The sequence below is a fragment of the Mustela nigripes genome, chromosome 1 (assembly GCF_022355385.1).
Source record: "Mustela nigripes isolate SB6536 chromosome 1, MUSNIG.SB6536, whole genome shotgun sequence".
Taxonomy (NCBI): Eukaryota; Metazoa; Chordata; class Mammalia; order Carnivora; family Mustelidae; genus Mustela; species Mustela nigripes.
The window spans coordinates 237862287-237879883 of NC_081557.1; the positions used below are offsets into that span (position 1 = coordinate 237862287).

General features: G+C 37.2%; 1 protein-coding gene across 3 annotated transcripts in view; it reads right to left on the minus strand.

Moving 5' to 3' along the window:
* The window catches only part of ATP8A1 (ATPase phospholipid transporting 8A1), a 234470-nt gene that overhangs the window by 144464 nt on the left and 72409 nt on the right, over window positions 1-17597 (minus strand). For all 3 annotated transcript variants that reach the window (XM_059383312.1, XM_059383321.1, XM_059383304.1), the window contains exons 8-14: window positions 15501-15570; window positions 14312-14439; window positions 10064-10175; window positions 8696-8861; window positions 7313-7440; window positions 4358-4435; window positions 3301-3389 (exon numbers count right to left, since the gene is read on the minus strand). In XM_059383312.1, coding sequence (XP_059239295.1) covers window positions 3301-3389; window positions 4358-4435; window positions 7313-7440; window positions 8696-8861; window positions 10064-10175; window positions 14312-14439; window positions 15501-15570 — 771 coding nt within the window. The remainder of the gene's footprint in view (window positions 1-3300; window positions 3390-4357; window positions 4436-7312; window positions 7441-8695; window positions 8862-10063; window positions 10176-14311; window positions 14440-15500; window positions 15571-17597) is intronic.

Genomic DNA, 17597 nt, shown 5'->3' on the forward strand with positions numbered 1-17597 from the left:
TTTTAACACTGATTAAATGACTAATGCAAAAAAAATCACTCTTTAGTTGGCTTATTAGAATTTTTTTTTTTTTTTACAACTTCAGAGCCTGTACTCTGTAAAGCTCTGCCCAGCTCATCAGCTCATTCTAATAGTAAGATCCAAATTACCAATAAAGATGATACCTAGGATTATAGCCTATTACATTCACTGTACTGAAAGTCCTAGCCATGGAACATATAAGCCTTTTTACCCATTCCTGGTATTCTAGTTACTTTGGTAAAGTTGACTCATTTCTTACAGAAAAGAAGTTACTGAAATGATACTTGAACAAATGTTTAGCAGTAGAATTTCTAGTTTGTAGTGAGTTAAATTTACAGATGACATCAATTTACATTTAATCGAAGAAAGATCTAATGAAACAATCTAGTAAGTTTAAACACAGTAGCATCTCTGACAAGTCTGACAAAACCATCATCACTGCTACATATGTACAAATCTTTATTTTGATGCCCATGATGAATCCAACTTGGGTACTGGTTATGTGAAAATGAAAGAAAAATTACCAAGATTAAATTTTGAAGCATTGTGTTAAGTGTTAAATATTATCGTCTTACAAACTTAAGGAATAATAGGCAAAAATGAAGATACTTCAAGTCCTCTCTTCAGAGCCATAAAAGTCAACCGAACTCACCTCTCAGACCCATAAAAGTCTACCTAGGGTAAAACTAGACTTTATCTTCTTAAGAAATGCTTCACAAGGATCTGTTCTGAAATTGGAACCCCAAAAACATTTGTTAATTTATGAAAATGTGGGATGTTCTCCTTTATCCTGATTTGTCCTGGGAAGATAGAACACCATGCTTTCTTCCGCTAGAGTTGAAGGTACATGTACTTAATAGTTCCCCATATTAAACAAATGTTAACACTGCAACAGAGCAAAAGAGCTTGCAAAACCATGTTATTTCCCCTCTGCATTCCAAGAAGCCAAGAGGGGCCAGAGGAAATTGGCACAGAAAGATGGCTGACGGTAACTACTTTTCTTGCTGAGTTTGGTGGAATTAAGGAACAGTGGTGTGTCTCTTACTGTAAACACCGAAGCATCTGAAGTCTCCTGTATCAACAACTTCCTGTATCAACCGCTCTCTATGATACAATGTTGACATTCCAAATGCCCATCAGGATGCTTGGGTGAGGGGATGTTGATAAAAAAAATCAGGGTTAAAGATCCTAAACACACATACACAACACTACGTGATTATTGGAAGCAGTTTAACAACTCGCTTCACTCAGCAAGTCTTCTGGTATTCTCAAAAACATGAAAGAAACACCCAAGAAAGAAATGTATTTCTCTTTATGTAAGTTAAAATTGGCAAGTAAAAGAATACCCTTTTAAAAAATTCTAGTAAAACATATTTTTACGTTTTTTATATCTAGAATTTTATACCTGGAAAACAACTTTAGAGATTATCTTCTCTCACTATCTTCAGTTTAAGGAATTTGGAATATTTGAAAGGAATTATTGATAGTTCTATGGTAGATTAGTGACAAAGCTAGGACTCGAGGTTATGTCTTATGATTGCTCCCCAGTATTAAGAGATATTATTTGCCCAAGAGAAAAATTGTTTTTCTGGAAACTTAATCTAAATGATGATGGTTCTTAACTCTTAATATTTCTTTAATATTTACCAGTCTCAAAGCAACCCTATCACTTAAGGGTTGTCAATGATAATACCACCAACAGATCCAGAAAGAACACAGCTCTTTAGAACTAGTGTCTGGACATATTTAAGGCTTGTTTCAAGAATAAGAAAAAACTTGACCAAATGCAGGAGACAGGCTAGATCTCATTCTAGCTTTCTGTTCTGGTAAGTTCACAATCAATATTTACTCATTTGAAGAACTTGCTTGTTCAATTGGAAACTGGCAAAGTAAAAATAAATTCACTTATGAATGTAGAATTTTTATAAAACAGTCTTCACGAGTCTGTCAGCAAGAATAATATAACACACTCCAGAATTACAGTCTGTCTTTCCTTCTCTTGCCTGGCGTACCTGTGGGTCAAATATGCATGATGTCGACAAGTGTGTCTGTCTGTCCCCCTCTAGGGCAGCTAACCAAATTACAAGGCTGGTAGAAAGTGGTGGGGAGGAGGAAGGACAGCCTTTTCTAGGGGAGTTGGTAGAACTTCAGATAAAGAGGAAAGAAGCAAAATGGTATCCAGCCCTGGAAACAGTAAGTATGCTTCTTAAATTAACATCCCGTCTTCGCAGAGTGTGAAAAAGCCGTTCAATTAAATGTCTTTTCAGCTTCATTTACACATAGAGTTTGAAGTCAATTTTAGTCACACTCTCTGCTAACCCAAAGAATAGGGTATCTGCCTCCATCTACTTCTCTCTGTAGACCCTTGTATAGGAGTAACCGTTGCTTTTAGAATTTTTTACCAAATGGTTATTTATTTGTAATTTTAACTAAGGCGTTTTCAAAATTCAATACATTATTTTTATACTAGCTTACTGTTTGGAGACAGAGTGTGAGTGGGAAAGAGTGAGTACAAACCAGAAAACCCAAATGAAAGTGCTCTTGCTTAAATGGTTAAGGGATCAGTATTTCACAGTCTCACTTATAGATAAGGATAGTTGGAAAATTTGTTGATAGGTCATTGTCAAGGTCACTCCAACCAAGGAAAGTTTCATCTTTTGATCACATCCTTTTTGGAAATGTACAGATTAATTTAGTCACTTTATCCTAAAAAGTATTTCAGAAAGAAGGCTTTTGAAGGATTTAGGTAAACATAACTCAAAGAAAGAAATAAGTGGATTCTTAACAAGCGTATTGTAAAGGACATTAGGAGCCTGATAAAAGTTTCAGAGCTTCATGTCCCCACCTCCTTCCCACCATCAGAAATTTAGAAGCAATAAAAGAAAAAGCAAATCAAAGGCGTAACTATCAGAGAAACAATATTTTAACATCGTTGAAAACTGCCCAAGGACACTCTGTACGTTATTTCAACATTGTACTCTAACTTCATGGCAATGTAGCGGGAACGGTGTTTTTACTTCATGACCAGAGCCAGATAGAGACCTTTAGCAAACTCCAAACACGGAATACTACTGGGTAGAACCTCCACCTCATAGGTAATTCCAAACGAGAAACAACTTCAAACTATAACACAAAACATACATGTATGCTAAAGTTAAAACAGGGGCTTTTTATGTCAAAAAAAAATTTCCACTAGTAAGAACTCTCAAAACATGCCAAACTATTAGCACTAATTAAATGTGTGTTTCACATTCTAATTAAAGGGGGGGAACAACTCACCCATAAGCAACTCCAGCTATGGTGCACTTCTTAAACTGCATTACATTACAGGTCAGAGTCCCAGTTTTGTCAGAGAATATGTATTTTACCTAAAAAAAAAAAAAAAGTTTAAAGTTTCTCATTAAAATTTCAGAAGTCTTTTTATGTCAGTCTCTCACAGAGGGGGAAAAATGCCCCTTAAATAATTCTTTTTATCCATCTTGTTATATTATATGGGCACAAGGAATGCTATTAAGTGATGATTTTCTTTGCATTCATTAAGAAATATGTTTGACTTTTTTTTTTTTTTTTTTTTTTTAGTATTTTAGCAATGAATCATTTCATGTATGAACCGTAAAGACTATCAAGATGCTGGAAAAACTGCAGCCAAACAGAAATCTGAACATGGTCTGAATTTCCACTAGAAATTGCCACTATTGTGACTTAAGATTTATGAAGCACTAAAACATCTACCAGGATTTCTCACCAAAACAATTACAGAATTAGTAAAGGCTTGTGCAATTAACTTCATATAACATCCAGATTGGTACGAAGAAGGTAATTCTGGCAGAAATGCTATTTGAAAAGAAATAGCAAATGACAAGAATACAGAATAAGAATTCTTCCTGAGCTAGTATGTAAATATGGATTACAAAGATATACATATATGTGAATGCAATATGAAGTATAAATCTAAAATTCCTGTTTGATCACTTTCATACTTTGACTTACATAGCATCAGTGATCAAGTTAACTTTTTCTTCCTTTCTGGTCAAAAGCTATGAGCAATTTTAATACTGAGAGTTTATCACTCAAAAATAACCAATACTTTACTACTAACTAGATTATATGCTGAAGGAAATCCCTTTGTGTAATACCTTATCTGAGAGCAAAATAGCTTTTAAATGTTTTTAAAACTTCGTTTACTAAAAATGGTAATTATGTGCTAACATATTTATGCAGATTATCCAAATAATTGGAAAGTAGGAGCTGTCAATTCATATGAAGTTGCCACCTATGGCAGAAGTGACAATGAATCTACGTCCCATTGAACGTATCAACAAGAAATTCAGTTTACCTGGCCAAGTTCCTCATTCAGATTCGACGTTCGAGCCATAGCAGCAGTGTCTGTGGGTTCGTAGTGCATGTCGAGATCCTTTTTTTTTTTTTAAATAAAAGAAATTACTAAATGCAATTGGTAACAAGAGAATGACTGAAATTTTCTTTAACTAGTGAGTTATAACATGAAGCCACTCTCATCTCTGGCCATTCTACACCATTTCAGTTGATTTCCCTGAAAAGTCCTCAGTAGAGAATATTATATTTCACAGAAAGGGCAGGACAGCAAGGCAATTAGAGTGGATCTCTGCAATCAGGCAATCTTGAATTTTTTTCATAATTCTACCATTTTCTAGATAGGTGACATGTGGTAAAGATTAAATGAAATAATGTATGTGAAATGCTTCCTAAAGCGTCTGACACAACATAAGTACTTAATGCAGCTAAAATAAGAGCATGAACACTGCTCAAATAATGAAGATTTTTAAACCCCTAGGAAAATTACCTAAGAGATTCTATCTGGTTATACTTTCTTGGCTCTGCTTCCTTCCAGTGCATATACTTGAAAGCAGAAGGAGTGCACTTCTCAAAACCCAAACAAAAATGCACAACTTTTGTACCAATTTGTACTTGTTCTGTACCCAAACAATATGAGGCTTGACTCTTAACGCCTATAAGAATTAGTATTTTCCAGAGTACACCATTTTATTGCCAAGTCAGGGTTAACAGATTTTTACAAGTCAAAGGAAAAGGACGAATCTGGTCTTTCCCACGTCTGCATTTCAGACTGATCTGCTTCAGTTCTGACGTAGGCTGTTGACTGGTAGGAGCCTTGATCTAAGAAGGCTATTAAGCACCTGAGCCATCTTCAAAGAGGAATGAATGGAACGGGGAGTAAGTTGGACTTTCTTGATCATCAGGTCTGATAAGGAACAGAAGGAGATGGGAAGGAGGTGATAGAAGAAAAGGCATGCAGCTGAGTTCTTTGTTTTTGTTTGAAGATTTATTTATTTTAGAGAGAGAGAGAGTGTGTGTGCGTGCTAGTCGGGGGAGAGAGAAAATCTCAGGCAAGACTCCATCCTGAGCATGGAGCCCAGTGCAGGGTTCGATCTCATGATCCTGAGATCACAGCCTGAACCAAAAACCAAGAGTGGGATGCTTAACCAACTGAGTCACCCAGGCACCCTACCTGAGTTCTAATACTTTGCAAGGCTATCATTCAGAAACATGGTTAGACATTTTCCTAAGAGATCAGGTAGAACCAGTATCAAGGGAGGGGGGGGCGGCAGATACTGATCTCATTTCTACAAACGGAATTGCTGGGTGGTAAAAGACCTGTCAGCAATGTTATCGAATCTCTGTACAATAGAAAGGTGGTTGAATAGCATAAGCCTGCTGGCCTCCTCCAATACTCAAATTATGTCATTATTGGAAGCAAATATTACTTTTAAAAATCCAAGTACAAAATAATAAAGTGACTAACTAGTTATTTGATTTTCAAAATGAGTCACCTTATGATTTCTTATTGCAAAGTGGGAAACCTCAATAGGTTTTAATTGTATTTACACAAATGTTACTACATAATTTTTCAGCAACACATTTCCTGCATGAAATAAGCCACACCTGCATCTCATTTTAGATTTCTAAATTCTACTGGGCTTGTACCAATGAATTAGACAATTTGACAGGTGAGGTGGATCACTTACCATGGGAAGGTAGTGAGCAGTGGCAAAAGCATCATCAGTTATATTTCTTAACAATTCTAATATTGTTCCCTTGAAAGACTTTTAAATAATTTAAAAAGATAATGTCAAAAGATAATACCCAAATTTCCCAAAATAAAGAAAAATGAAACTTTCTGGCAGATTAAGTCTGAAGGCTTATTTAATTTACATAAATTCATTAATTTTAACTTTGGTAAAATAAAACTAAGAACAACACATTTTATAAACAAAATATTTAGGGAATAGATCTCTGGCACATTTTTCCAAGATTAAAAAAATTCAAGAATTAAAAAAATTAAGCACAGCTGAATTTGTTTACAGTGGGGGAAAAATAACCTACATGGGTATATAAAACAAGACTGACAGTCTGGTTGTACCAAGCAGTGAACAGTGTTATTTCTAGAGCACTCAATTGTTTAGGAGGCTGTTCGCTATGCTGTGAGATTCCTTTACTCTATATTACCACCGCGAGATGCTGGTAAAGCATGTTTTATCATTCCTGTCTAAAGGCCCAAGAAAATAAGTCTCAAAGAAGTCAAGTGGCTTGGCAAATTTCATAGCACTAGTAATTATAGAACTACAACGATAATCCAGATATTTTAACTCCAAACCTCATGGTCTCCTTTCCCCAAGACTATTATATAATCCCAAATAGGTTTTCTTAACTGGAGACTTAGTTCCCCGGAATGTCTAGTCTATAAACTTGTGTGATTTTAAGATAAAGAGTTTTTGCTATTGATTTTTACATGTCAAATGAATTTGTTATTATCATATTAAAGTCAAAAATACTTTGAAATGCCATCTTGCAGTCAATAAAAGGGAAGGTATCATTAAGATTTTGTTTCTGAGAGATCAAAGGACACTATGAGGGGACTGCCCAGCTGGTTCAGTCAGTGGAGCACGCAACTCTTGATCTTGGGGTCATGAGTTCGAGCCCCTCATTGAGTGTAGAGATTACTTAAAAAAAATTAAAATCCTTGGGGATGCCTGGGTGGCTCAGTAGGTTAAAGCCTCTGCTTTTGGCTCAGGTCATGATCCCAGGGTCCTGGGATCAAGTCCCACATCAGGTTCTCTGCTCAGCAGGGAGCCTGCTTTTCCCCCCGCCCCCGCCTGCCTCTTTGACTACTTGTGATCTCTGTCAGATAAATAAATAAAATCTTAAAAAAAAATTAAAATCCTCAAAAGACCCTATCAAAAAAAAAAGACAAAACATATATTTAGAATGATGAAAAACAGTAATTCATATTTACCCAATTTATGAAGTATGCCTGGGTAAATTTCACCACTTCTAATGTAACCAGTAAGCTGATTGGAATGAGATTGTTGAAAAGGATGATGAAGGTCAAGAAATTCAGTCCAAAATTATTAGCACCACCATCTGTTGGGGGAGGTGGGAAGAAAGTCATTTATAGTTTCAAGTATTTCATTTGTGTTGACCAGAACTTCAGCATAATAGAAGTTTTCCATATTACACAACATCTCTAGATAGTTTGGTAGGAACACTGTGCTGATAGCATATCCTTATTCTCAAATACTCAAGACAGATCAGTACGTTGGTAGTACTATTAAGAACTTCATAATGGTTCTAACGAATGAAAGCACTGCCCAGTGTTTCAAATCCTGTTCCACACAGGAAGTTTAGAGATATCAGGGACAGGATTGTGGGTTTATAAATGTAAAATCTCCACTGGGCAAAATCATTTTTATGTAAATTATTAAAAACGCACCTTTGATTTATAAAGCATGCCTTAAAAGCAATCAGACAAAACAGCAGCAAAACTAATCCAAACAGTAAAAACAATGTAGGGCTGTTCCCTAGGTAAATCACACCCTGCCTCTTTGATAATGAAAATAGAACTGCTATGGCAGACACACTGTGAAGTATATGAAGAAACAAACCGATGGGAGTCATAACAGTTCTGATGTTGAAATCATAAATCAGGGTTAAAAAAAAAAAAAAAGTTGGAATAGCCACAAAACTAAAAATCAATAGGATAAAAACTGAAAAAAAAATCGATTTTGCTACAAGGTTTACTAGAATTTGTTTTCACGCTTCTGGAAATTAAGTATTTATTGGTTAAGTACTCATTAAAAGGCAATGCAAACTTATTTTCCAGAAATATTCAGGGATGATACATTAATCCTACAATAGTAAAAGGATAGATGGTCCAAAAAAATCATATTTAACAGGCTTTCCCTAAGACAAGATTACCATTAACATGGAATTTACTGCATTCATGAGTTCAAATGAAAGGATATTCAATTTAAACTTTTTATAAGCATGTGCTCTACTCCTGGTGCATTAAAGATAATCAATCTGCTTTCTTCACCAGGTAATTATCCTACCACTTGTGTTAAAATATTTTTAAAGAATGATTAACATTAATGAAAATGATATTAACATTTTATACTACTCTAGAGTGATCATTTTTAAGGATTCTGAAATTTTGGAGACTCTAGCAACATTTTACTTTCTTTTACCGGAAACTGCATTGAAACATAAAAATTAAATGCCCAGTTATCTTGCCAACAAGGTTTTCTTTTGAGGAATGATAGGAAATCCCATCAGCATGAAACAAATGCATATTTTAATGAAAGAAAAATATAAATACAACAGGCCCTTTAATGCTTACAATTTAGGTTGAGATACCAGTCCTTTCCAGAATGCCTCCGATTCCAAACGGCAGAGCCCACAGAACAGATAAGAGACATGGCAATTAAGATACAAAATAAAATCAAAATTTGTACATTTGTAATCCGTTCCACATTTGAGAGTTTAAGTGGTGGACTTGTTGAATTCTGTAAAAAGAGACAAGATGAGCAATAAAAAAATGTGTACACATTGATTGAGTAATGTCTATTTGGTATTTTGATGAAGATGACAAAGTCCGTCACAACTCAAAATCTAGACATGGGTAGACACTTGAAAATTATACAGAAAAAAAAATCACAGCTGTAATAAGCTGTCAAATGTTAGCCATCTATTTTTTTTGCCCCTGAAGGCCAGTATACCTCAAGCCTTTTTCTAGGATATAAAATAATAATAAGAAGAGAAGGAAATAGGACTCCGTTTAGAGACATAACTTTTGCATTGTGGCGGGGAAGACGAAGAAGGCATTAACTTGACTACTGAAGCGAAGAGGGTAGAGGAGAGGCACTGGCAGCTCAGCTCAGGAAGAGAGGCAGAGAAGGTGGCCTCTGTACTCCTAACCCTTAGAAGTTACAAAATATGAAGGTCCCATTTGAAGGACCTCTGGTTTCCAGATTTCTGGTGGTGTTCAGTAATGGTTTTACTGATCACGGCAATGGGCTAAGTAGTCCCGGCTATAAAGAATAACGGAAGTCAGTCTCTTCAGCTGTGGTCGATGACAAAAACGATTATGCTAACCAAGGCATCTACAGAACAGAAAATTAAATCTGTCATAATAGATATAAAACAATAGTCGACAGAATTTATAGAGTGGTGAGGGGTAGAATCATTATGGTTATGGTGGAATCAGTAATGGTGGTTTCTTTCCATTAACAATGGCTTAACATAAAAATGTTAGCAAAAAGGGGTCAACATTTGGCTCACAAATCCATTTCTTAATTTTACAAAAAAATTAAAAGTTATAAAATTTGATCACAGTCTTAAAACAAGATTATAAAATAAATACTTTCATGTAGAGCACATCTCATGTAGAACACAGAATACTTTCATGTAGAACATGTCATTGCACAGACAATAGTATCAACAACCACTGTTAGAGTAAATGGAATTAACACAGGAAATAATTAAGAGTTCATGCATTGTTGGTCTCGAATGAAACTTTCCAGTATTGTGCACATGAGCCATTTTATGGCCCTAAACACTGAAGAACAAGATTCTAAATGTACAGAGTAGGGCTCAGGAGTCTGTGACAGATGGTCTGCTATGTTTGGGACTATTGCATAGAGAGCTACAAATAGCGCATTTTCAAGAAAATACATCCACAAGGTTTTTCATAGATAAAAAATCCCACCTGCATCAGCTTGGTGTCATGTCCAGTGTAGACAACTATTCCATGAACCCACTGTGTATTTCTCAACTGGGCGCCTCGAAGAAGAATCTGATCTGCTCCCAGGGGGACAGTGCTATGACAGATGATGTTGACATTAAAAACAACATTTTCTAAAGTGCTTAAGAATTCTACAGCTACTACAGAGTTCCAACGGAGGTTCTGCTATTAAAATAGCCAGCCCTTCTCACATTTACCTTATTTTTAGAAAAAGAAGTAATTTTCCTACCAGTACGAATAATTTGTTTTACACAAGGACAGCTGGAGAGACGCTTTTCAGTTGCTTCTCCTTACCACCAAACCAGCCATTTCCTACAACTTCACAATCCAAGATAGTAGGCAATGTTTTGGGATTCAGAGGCTAATTTTCAAACCTATTTAAGACTTTTCCTGATTTAGCAAGTCTGTTTAGGTTTCTGAGATGTTTGGAAGTGGTGAGGTTAGGGGATCTGCTCCCTCTCCCACGCCTAATTATAAATAGCTTTGTGCATAATAAGGGTTCAAAAAATAGACAAGGCAAGGTAAATACACAGATCTCATCATACATTTGCATTGCCATCCCTGGCCTATAAAGATATGTCCTGTATTTAAAATCTCTAGGGTAATTTATTACATTTGAATATCAATTCTCCAAGAACTGTGAATAAGTTTCCAATCAATGGTAAGCATCTAAGTCTTTAACATTCCTCTGAAGTGACAGCATATTGAGGATAGCCATTCCATATAATTTAAACAACATTTTTTCATGAATGAAGGCCACGTTGGGTCTTCTGTGGGTTCTTGGTAAAACTACCCACTATGGTAGGTTGTTTGGTAGACACAACCTCACACAAAGATGTCACAAAAGTACAAGCCATCACAGATGTAGTGGGATTCTTGATGGAAATGTACTATATGAGATGTAATGGCTCAAAGCTTCCTAACACTGGGTCTTCTGGGTAGGAGAAGAATAAATAGGATGGGATTGGGAGGGAGACAAACCATAAGTGACTCTTAATCTCACAAAACAAACTAAGGGTTGGTGGGGGGAGGGGATTTGGGAGAAGGGGGTGGGATTATGGACATTGGGGAGGGTATGTGCTTTGGTGAGTGCTGTGAAGTGTGTAAACCTGGTGATTCACAGACCTGTACCCCTGGGGATAAAAATATATGTTTATAAAAAATAAAAAATTAATTAAAAACAAACAAACAAACAAACAAAAAAAGAAAAGCAAGAAAGAAATGTCAAATATAAAGAAAAATTCATCAGAAAAATCCCCAAACTTCTGGAAGAAGAAGGCAGCCTCCTAAGAAAAGTCTCCAGAAAACACAGAACTTCTTGGCCAGTAGAGGTAAAGTGAGGTTAAATCTTTCATTTTGGGGGGCTTTTTATGGCCTGGTAGGTGTCTAGAGCCAGTAACGGCTTGGGCCTTAGACCTTCTTTCAGGAACTATGCAAAGGTCACTGGCTCAGGTGAAGTCAATCCAGATGGGTGCGTAATAACCTCACCTGAAGGCCTCTACTTAAACCCCTAGGAAAAAGCATATGCCTATTTAGAAAAAGAACACAGCATCTATAATTCTCATTCCTTCTGCACAACAGCATGCTTCTCAAACCCATCTGGAAGGGAACCCCTCTCATGTATACCTCAAGATTTGGCATGCATTTCAGAGTCGGAAGGGGACCTTGGGCCTAAAGCACATTTCCAAGAAGTTCTTGGGAAGCTGCTAGGCTATGCTCTGAGGTATGTAGGTGCCAACTGTTCCTTACGTATACAGTGGAGTCTAATAGGACAGCTGTCCGCTCAGCTTTTATGGTGTGGATTGGAATTAGGTACAAGCTCTTCAAAGCACCCCCCCCAAAAAATATTACTTTTCAATTATAATGATTCAACAAGAGTTAGTTATTAGATTTCATCAGAGTTGAAAATCAAAAATTCTGGCATTAAACAATGACTCTCATCCTTAATAATGGGATCAAAAAACACTCATTCCAAAGAAAGGGGCTCCAAGAGCTCTGGGTAATCACTATAAACGTCAAATGGGCTATAAATACAAAGGTATGTTTCCATGTTTCATATATTTTAAAGCATATTATATAAATTCTATCTGTACCCTAAATCTTGGCACGATCATACCAAGTTTTTTTTTTCCACTGCGTGGATCTGCTTGGCATTGATTTTGATGGCGAACTGATAAGAGATGGAAGCTGGCCAGTTAGGAATGTCAGACTATAGAAACATTACTTATATAAAGCGCCAACTCTATTATTAGTCTATAACCATATGTTCACTCTGTGAGGTCACTCTGTGCAAATTTTAGAACAATATATAATTACTTCACATATTACAGGAAAGCTTTTGGCGGATCTGAATGAGGGAGACAGTTTAGGGTGTATTTCAAACGTCCTTTGGAATTCAAGTACTGTAATAATGCAATTACAAAATAATGAAAGCACTGTCCATCTCTCAGGCTGGTGGAATGAACTACTGCGTTTAGCTAGCCACTACATCCACCTGGCAGGTAAGGTGTATTGTAAAGTAAAGGAGGCAGGGGAGGAGAGAGAAGGGAGGAAGAAGAGGGAAATTGGAAAGACCCACCCTTCCTGCCAAGGGCTGCTCCATTTCTGCTCCCTTTTGCTGCAAGCCTCCTCGGAAAATCTGCCTAAACCTGCTATTTTCAACTCCTCCCCCTACCTCAGATTCGCTTCATCAGGCTCCACTTGTTCTAACCAAGTTCAAGGATTTCTACGGGCTACATCCAACCGTTATTTCTCAGCCTCACCGCACGTGGCCAGCAACAACAAGGACCCACTTTAGTCACTCCCTCTGCCGTGCCACGGTTTCCTCACTATCTCGGCTTCCTTCCTACCAACCTGATTTTGGTCTCTTTTGCTGGTCCCTCCTCTTATCTCATCCTTAATGGTGCAGAGTCTCAGGACAGTCCTTGGGACTCACCTTTCTATCCACGCCCTCACACCCTCAGTGATCTCTTCTACTTCCCCGGCTTTAATTATCTAGGCCCGCAATTCCCACATTCACCTCATGACCCAGGCCTCTATCCCAAACTTAGGCTTACATATCCATCTGCTTCCCCGACACAAACATATGAAGTCCGAAACTGAACGGCTGAGATCCCCTCCCCCCAAGCCCTCTAATGGACTCCCATTTCACCCAGAGTAACACCCCCCAGTAGCCTTCAAAGCCTTGCATGGTCTTTCTTTTCCTACTCTTCCTTGGTGACATCACTCCAACCACACCGGCTTCCCTGAAATTTAATAACTACTCCAGGTACTTTCCCACTTTGAGGTGATAGAATAACTAGTAATTTGCTGGGACTATTCCTTCTGCCTGAAATTCTCTCCCTTCAGATAGATGATTGGCTAACTTCCTCACTTCTCATTCCCCTGGCTCAAATGTTACCTGCTGAATGAGGCTTACTAGAACAGTCCTACCTCCAAGGTATTCCCTCCCAAGGACTCCCAATCTGCCTTGTCCTGTGCTATTTTTTTTTTTCCCCAAAGCTTTTATCATGCTCTAACACTGTATAAAATTTTCTTGTGTATCATTTTATTGTTTGTCTGTTTGCCCTTCTCTTACTGCAAGAAAAGTAAGCTCACAAGGGTATATGTATTTATCTCTGTTGTTCGTTGCAGTCTCCTTAATGCCTGTAACTAGCCTAGCCCACTAGATGCTTAATTAATACTGGTTGAATCAATGAAGGAAGAGGCAGGGAACAGAAGGGGGAAGGGAAGAAGAGCAGGAGGTAGGTAATGGCAGAGATAACTAAACATGATAACATGGCCTAGAAAACAGCCTATGAAATGACACAGAGAAGAAGACAAGAAATTATCCAGTATCCTTGAGGGTAGACTCTAAACTCCTTGAGGCACCCACCGATCACAGATAAGGACCCAAGCCATGGAGACTGCACATAGGCCTACAACACAAGTATTCACGCCAGAAGCCTGGCATGTCCCTGAAACCATCCAGCTGTCAGTTTGGCAGGAATCCTGAGGAAGTCTTCAGCGGTGTCATATGCATGGCATTAAGAGCTACGATTTCTGCAAAAAGACTTTTGGTGGAAAGTAATATCGAAATGCTTAAGAAAGAGGTTTTCAGCGTTCAGACTTAGAGTGTGAGAAAAGAGTTATGTACCTAGGCTTGGAAAACACTCAGCAACACACTTGAGACACAGTGAGTTCTGTGTTTTTATGAGGCCCAATTTTACGTACCTATGTCCTTCAAGCCTTAAGTTTCCAACAAAATCATACAGATGTCTGTTTGGACTTTCACACTCGATTCTGCCAGAAATTCTCATCAAACTGTCAATGTCTTTTATATCTGATGTTGCTGGTAAGCCCTGTTTAGAAATTTTTAAATAAGCAAAAGATTAAATGAATCACATGTGGGAGGGAAGGAGAGAGGGAATTCTGATTCATCTAGGCCTTAAGATCCAAGAAATCCTACTATTTTATGAGCAAGTCTCCCCCCTTATACAATACACTTTGCCAGATCATAATTAAGGGGATACCCTCCTCTGCTTGAACCCAGGAATAAGGTAGCTTTTGTGAAAGTTGGAAAATGTTATTTGAGACCATAAATTTGTCCACCGAGATACTGTGAAGTCCTCAAAGAACTATTTGCTTCCCAAAATAAAATTAAATTAATATTTAGCAGTATAGTCTGTCTGCTGAATCTCCAAAAAAAAAAAAAAAAAAAAATGCAAACTAAATAGAATCTACAAAGAAGAGCCAGTATGTTTCTGTTCTTTTAGTCCACAGAGAAGGAAAACTCAGAAATAGTTCTTTCCTCTGGCCAACTAGATTCTACTAGCAGGAAGTGGATGGGCCCCTGCTTCCCGGGACACTCTGAGTTTGGGTGCTACGATGACCTATTTTTACCGTATCCCAACCTTCCCCCTGTCATCTTCATCCTTCACCTAGAACCCAAGAGAGTACATTTTTCAAAGTCCCTTTAAATGCCTCTTGCTTTCTGTCAGGGATGGTATGTGAAGCAAATACAGAAATCTAAAACTATTCCCTGAGATTAGCGAGACATTTAGAACAAGCAATGGAAACACTGTCTTTTCAATATGGCAAAGCCAGACTACAATCTGGTCTAGAGGAATAGGGAAAATAAATACGTGCACTCCTGTCAAAGAACTCAGAAGTACTAATATTATTATCAGTGTTGCCTATTACATAAAATATTAAAATATTGCAAAGAGCATCTAGATGATGGACCACAGTTAATCAGGCAAATTAATCTGAGCTTTTCATTATCCTTGAGGTATCATCATGGTGGCTCGATGAGAAAATATTTCCAATTGGAATTACTTCAACTCATAACAATAACAGAAATAAGCTTTTGATTCCATCTAATAAATCAGCAAATAGTACATAAACCTAAATTAGATCTTACCTGCCTAATTTTCAGATTTGTTTCACCATCCAAGTTGGATGTCTCAATGTAGCACATGGCCTGGGGCTCGCTGTTGTTTAAAATTGAAAAGCAAGAACATTTAGCAGGGGGAAGGAAAACATAATAATAACTTATTTAAATGCCTAGACTCACTGAAGCCTTTTGTTCTAAACAAAGCTCTAGCTGTCTAGTTTCTTGGTGATTTTCATTCTAACTGCTAAATGCTGGGAGGCAGAACCCATGCATGACCACCCATGGATCAGCTCTTCAACTAGAAGGATCACAAAAAGCAATCTCCCCCCCGCCAAATCAGTACTGATTTTCAAGATAATTGAAATGATTAGATCTGTCATAGGATACCTAAATTGCTCATCCATACAGACACAACACAGACTCCATCTGAAATGTAAAGTAGTTTGTGTCCAAATTTTTCTTCAGCTCAAAAATACCAAGAGAGATTTCATGCTTGTAGCCCATGTATAAATTGGTTAAGGAAAGCGTTTGATTAGAGAACTCCAGATTGCTGCTTCTGCAAACCTGCATTTACTACCTTTTAAGAAAAGATGAATAGGATCATACGGATCATAATATTTACATTTTAAGGCTACTTTAAAAAAGTGTACGAACAGATTTTACAATGAAAGTAAATGGACACTTTTCTCCCTCTGTTCCCTTTTTCCTGCTCCTGTTCTATTTCTTAAAGTGATTTCAGAGATTCTCGTGGGAGAAAACACTGAAACTAAAGCCAGCCAACTTGGCCATCTTGCTCCTTGAGCTGAACCTAGAAGATCCCCTTCATGCCCCCCCCCCCCAGAGTGTTTTTACGAAGTCTAGTGAGCAGAGGCTGGTGGAAGGGGTCTGTGCGTCTCTGGTCTGTCACAGGGTCTACATCCTGGACTGTTTATGTCCCTCCCCATTCCCCTTCACAAATTGACTTTAGGTGCCCAGCAATTACAAACAGGAGAATTGGCCATCAACTTGTATAACTGGATCCTTGAGTATCAAGGAAAGTGTTCTGAAGTAGTATCAATCTCATGAACACTTGGTTTTAAAAGAAACCTCACTAACATCATATAAGTAACTATAAATGTCATCTTGGGTGAGTCTATGTCTTCAAAGTTAGAAAGGAAACATGTTGTCAGTTACAAACACCTGGAATCTTCTAATCAACTTTCAATTTGTACATGTGCAAAACAGACTAATTCCAAATTTCAGAAATGGGCATGTAGCTTATTTTTGTGGCCTGCAGATTTGTGAAAATTGCTGAAACATATGGTCATTGATCAAATATTTTACAGATACATTTTAAAGTAACTTTGCAAGTTCTTCAATTTATTCTATGAACATTTTTTTTTTTTTCCTCCTTTAAAGGCTGATACATTTTTCCCAACTGGAGAAGTTACATTTTCATTCTATCACTTCTTCAACATTTTGCCCTTTATTACTGTCACAATAGTAATTTGACTCTGGTAACTGCTGCTAATTTGTAACTTACTTATATATACATTCGAAACATAAATTGTTTTTGAAATTATAAAACATATCTTCTGATAATATAGAAGCACAATGACAAGCAAATGCTAAATGAACGATGCAGATTCTGTATTTTGGCAATAAAATGCATTAAAATATTACTGATCAATATATCCAAAGCCATTCTCACATTAAAATGAGAAAAGCATTCTATTTTTTTTTTTCCCCACAAAACAATTCTTCTGGGACTTTAAATGGCTAGGAAATTAAAAAGTCAAATGGCTGACTTCTGTCTGAAGTGGGGCAAATAAAATGCATCCAAATTCAGAACATTGCTTATCCCTTAAGAAAGCTCTTACTGAAGCAGTTCTTAATAGTGTTATAAAAAAGCAGCAAAAGGTTTTAAGGAATCATGCTAGATAATAAATATTTCAGCAAATTATGATGACATCCCAAACGCAAACTACAGTCAGAGAGGCAAAGCAGGCTTTTTGATTAGTAAGTGGAGAAATGAAACAAGATGCATATCACAATACAGACACCAGTAGACAGCTGGACTTGATCGCAGTAACATGCACTCTGTCACTTGTTACAAGTAGGATAAAAATGGATCCCAAAGCATGC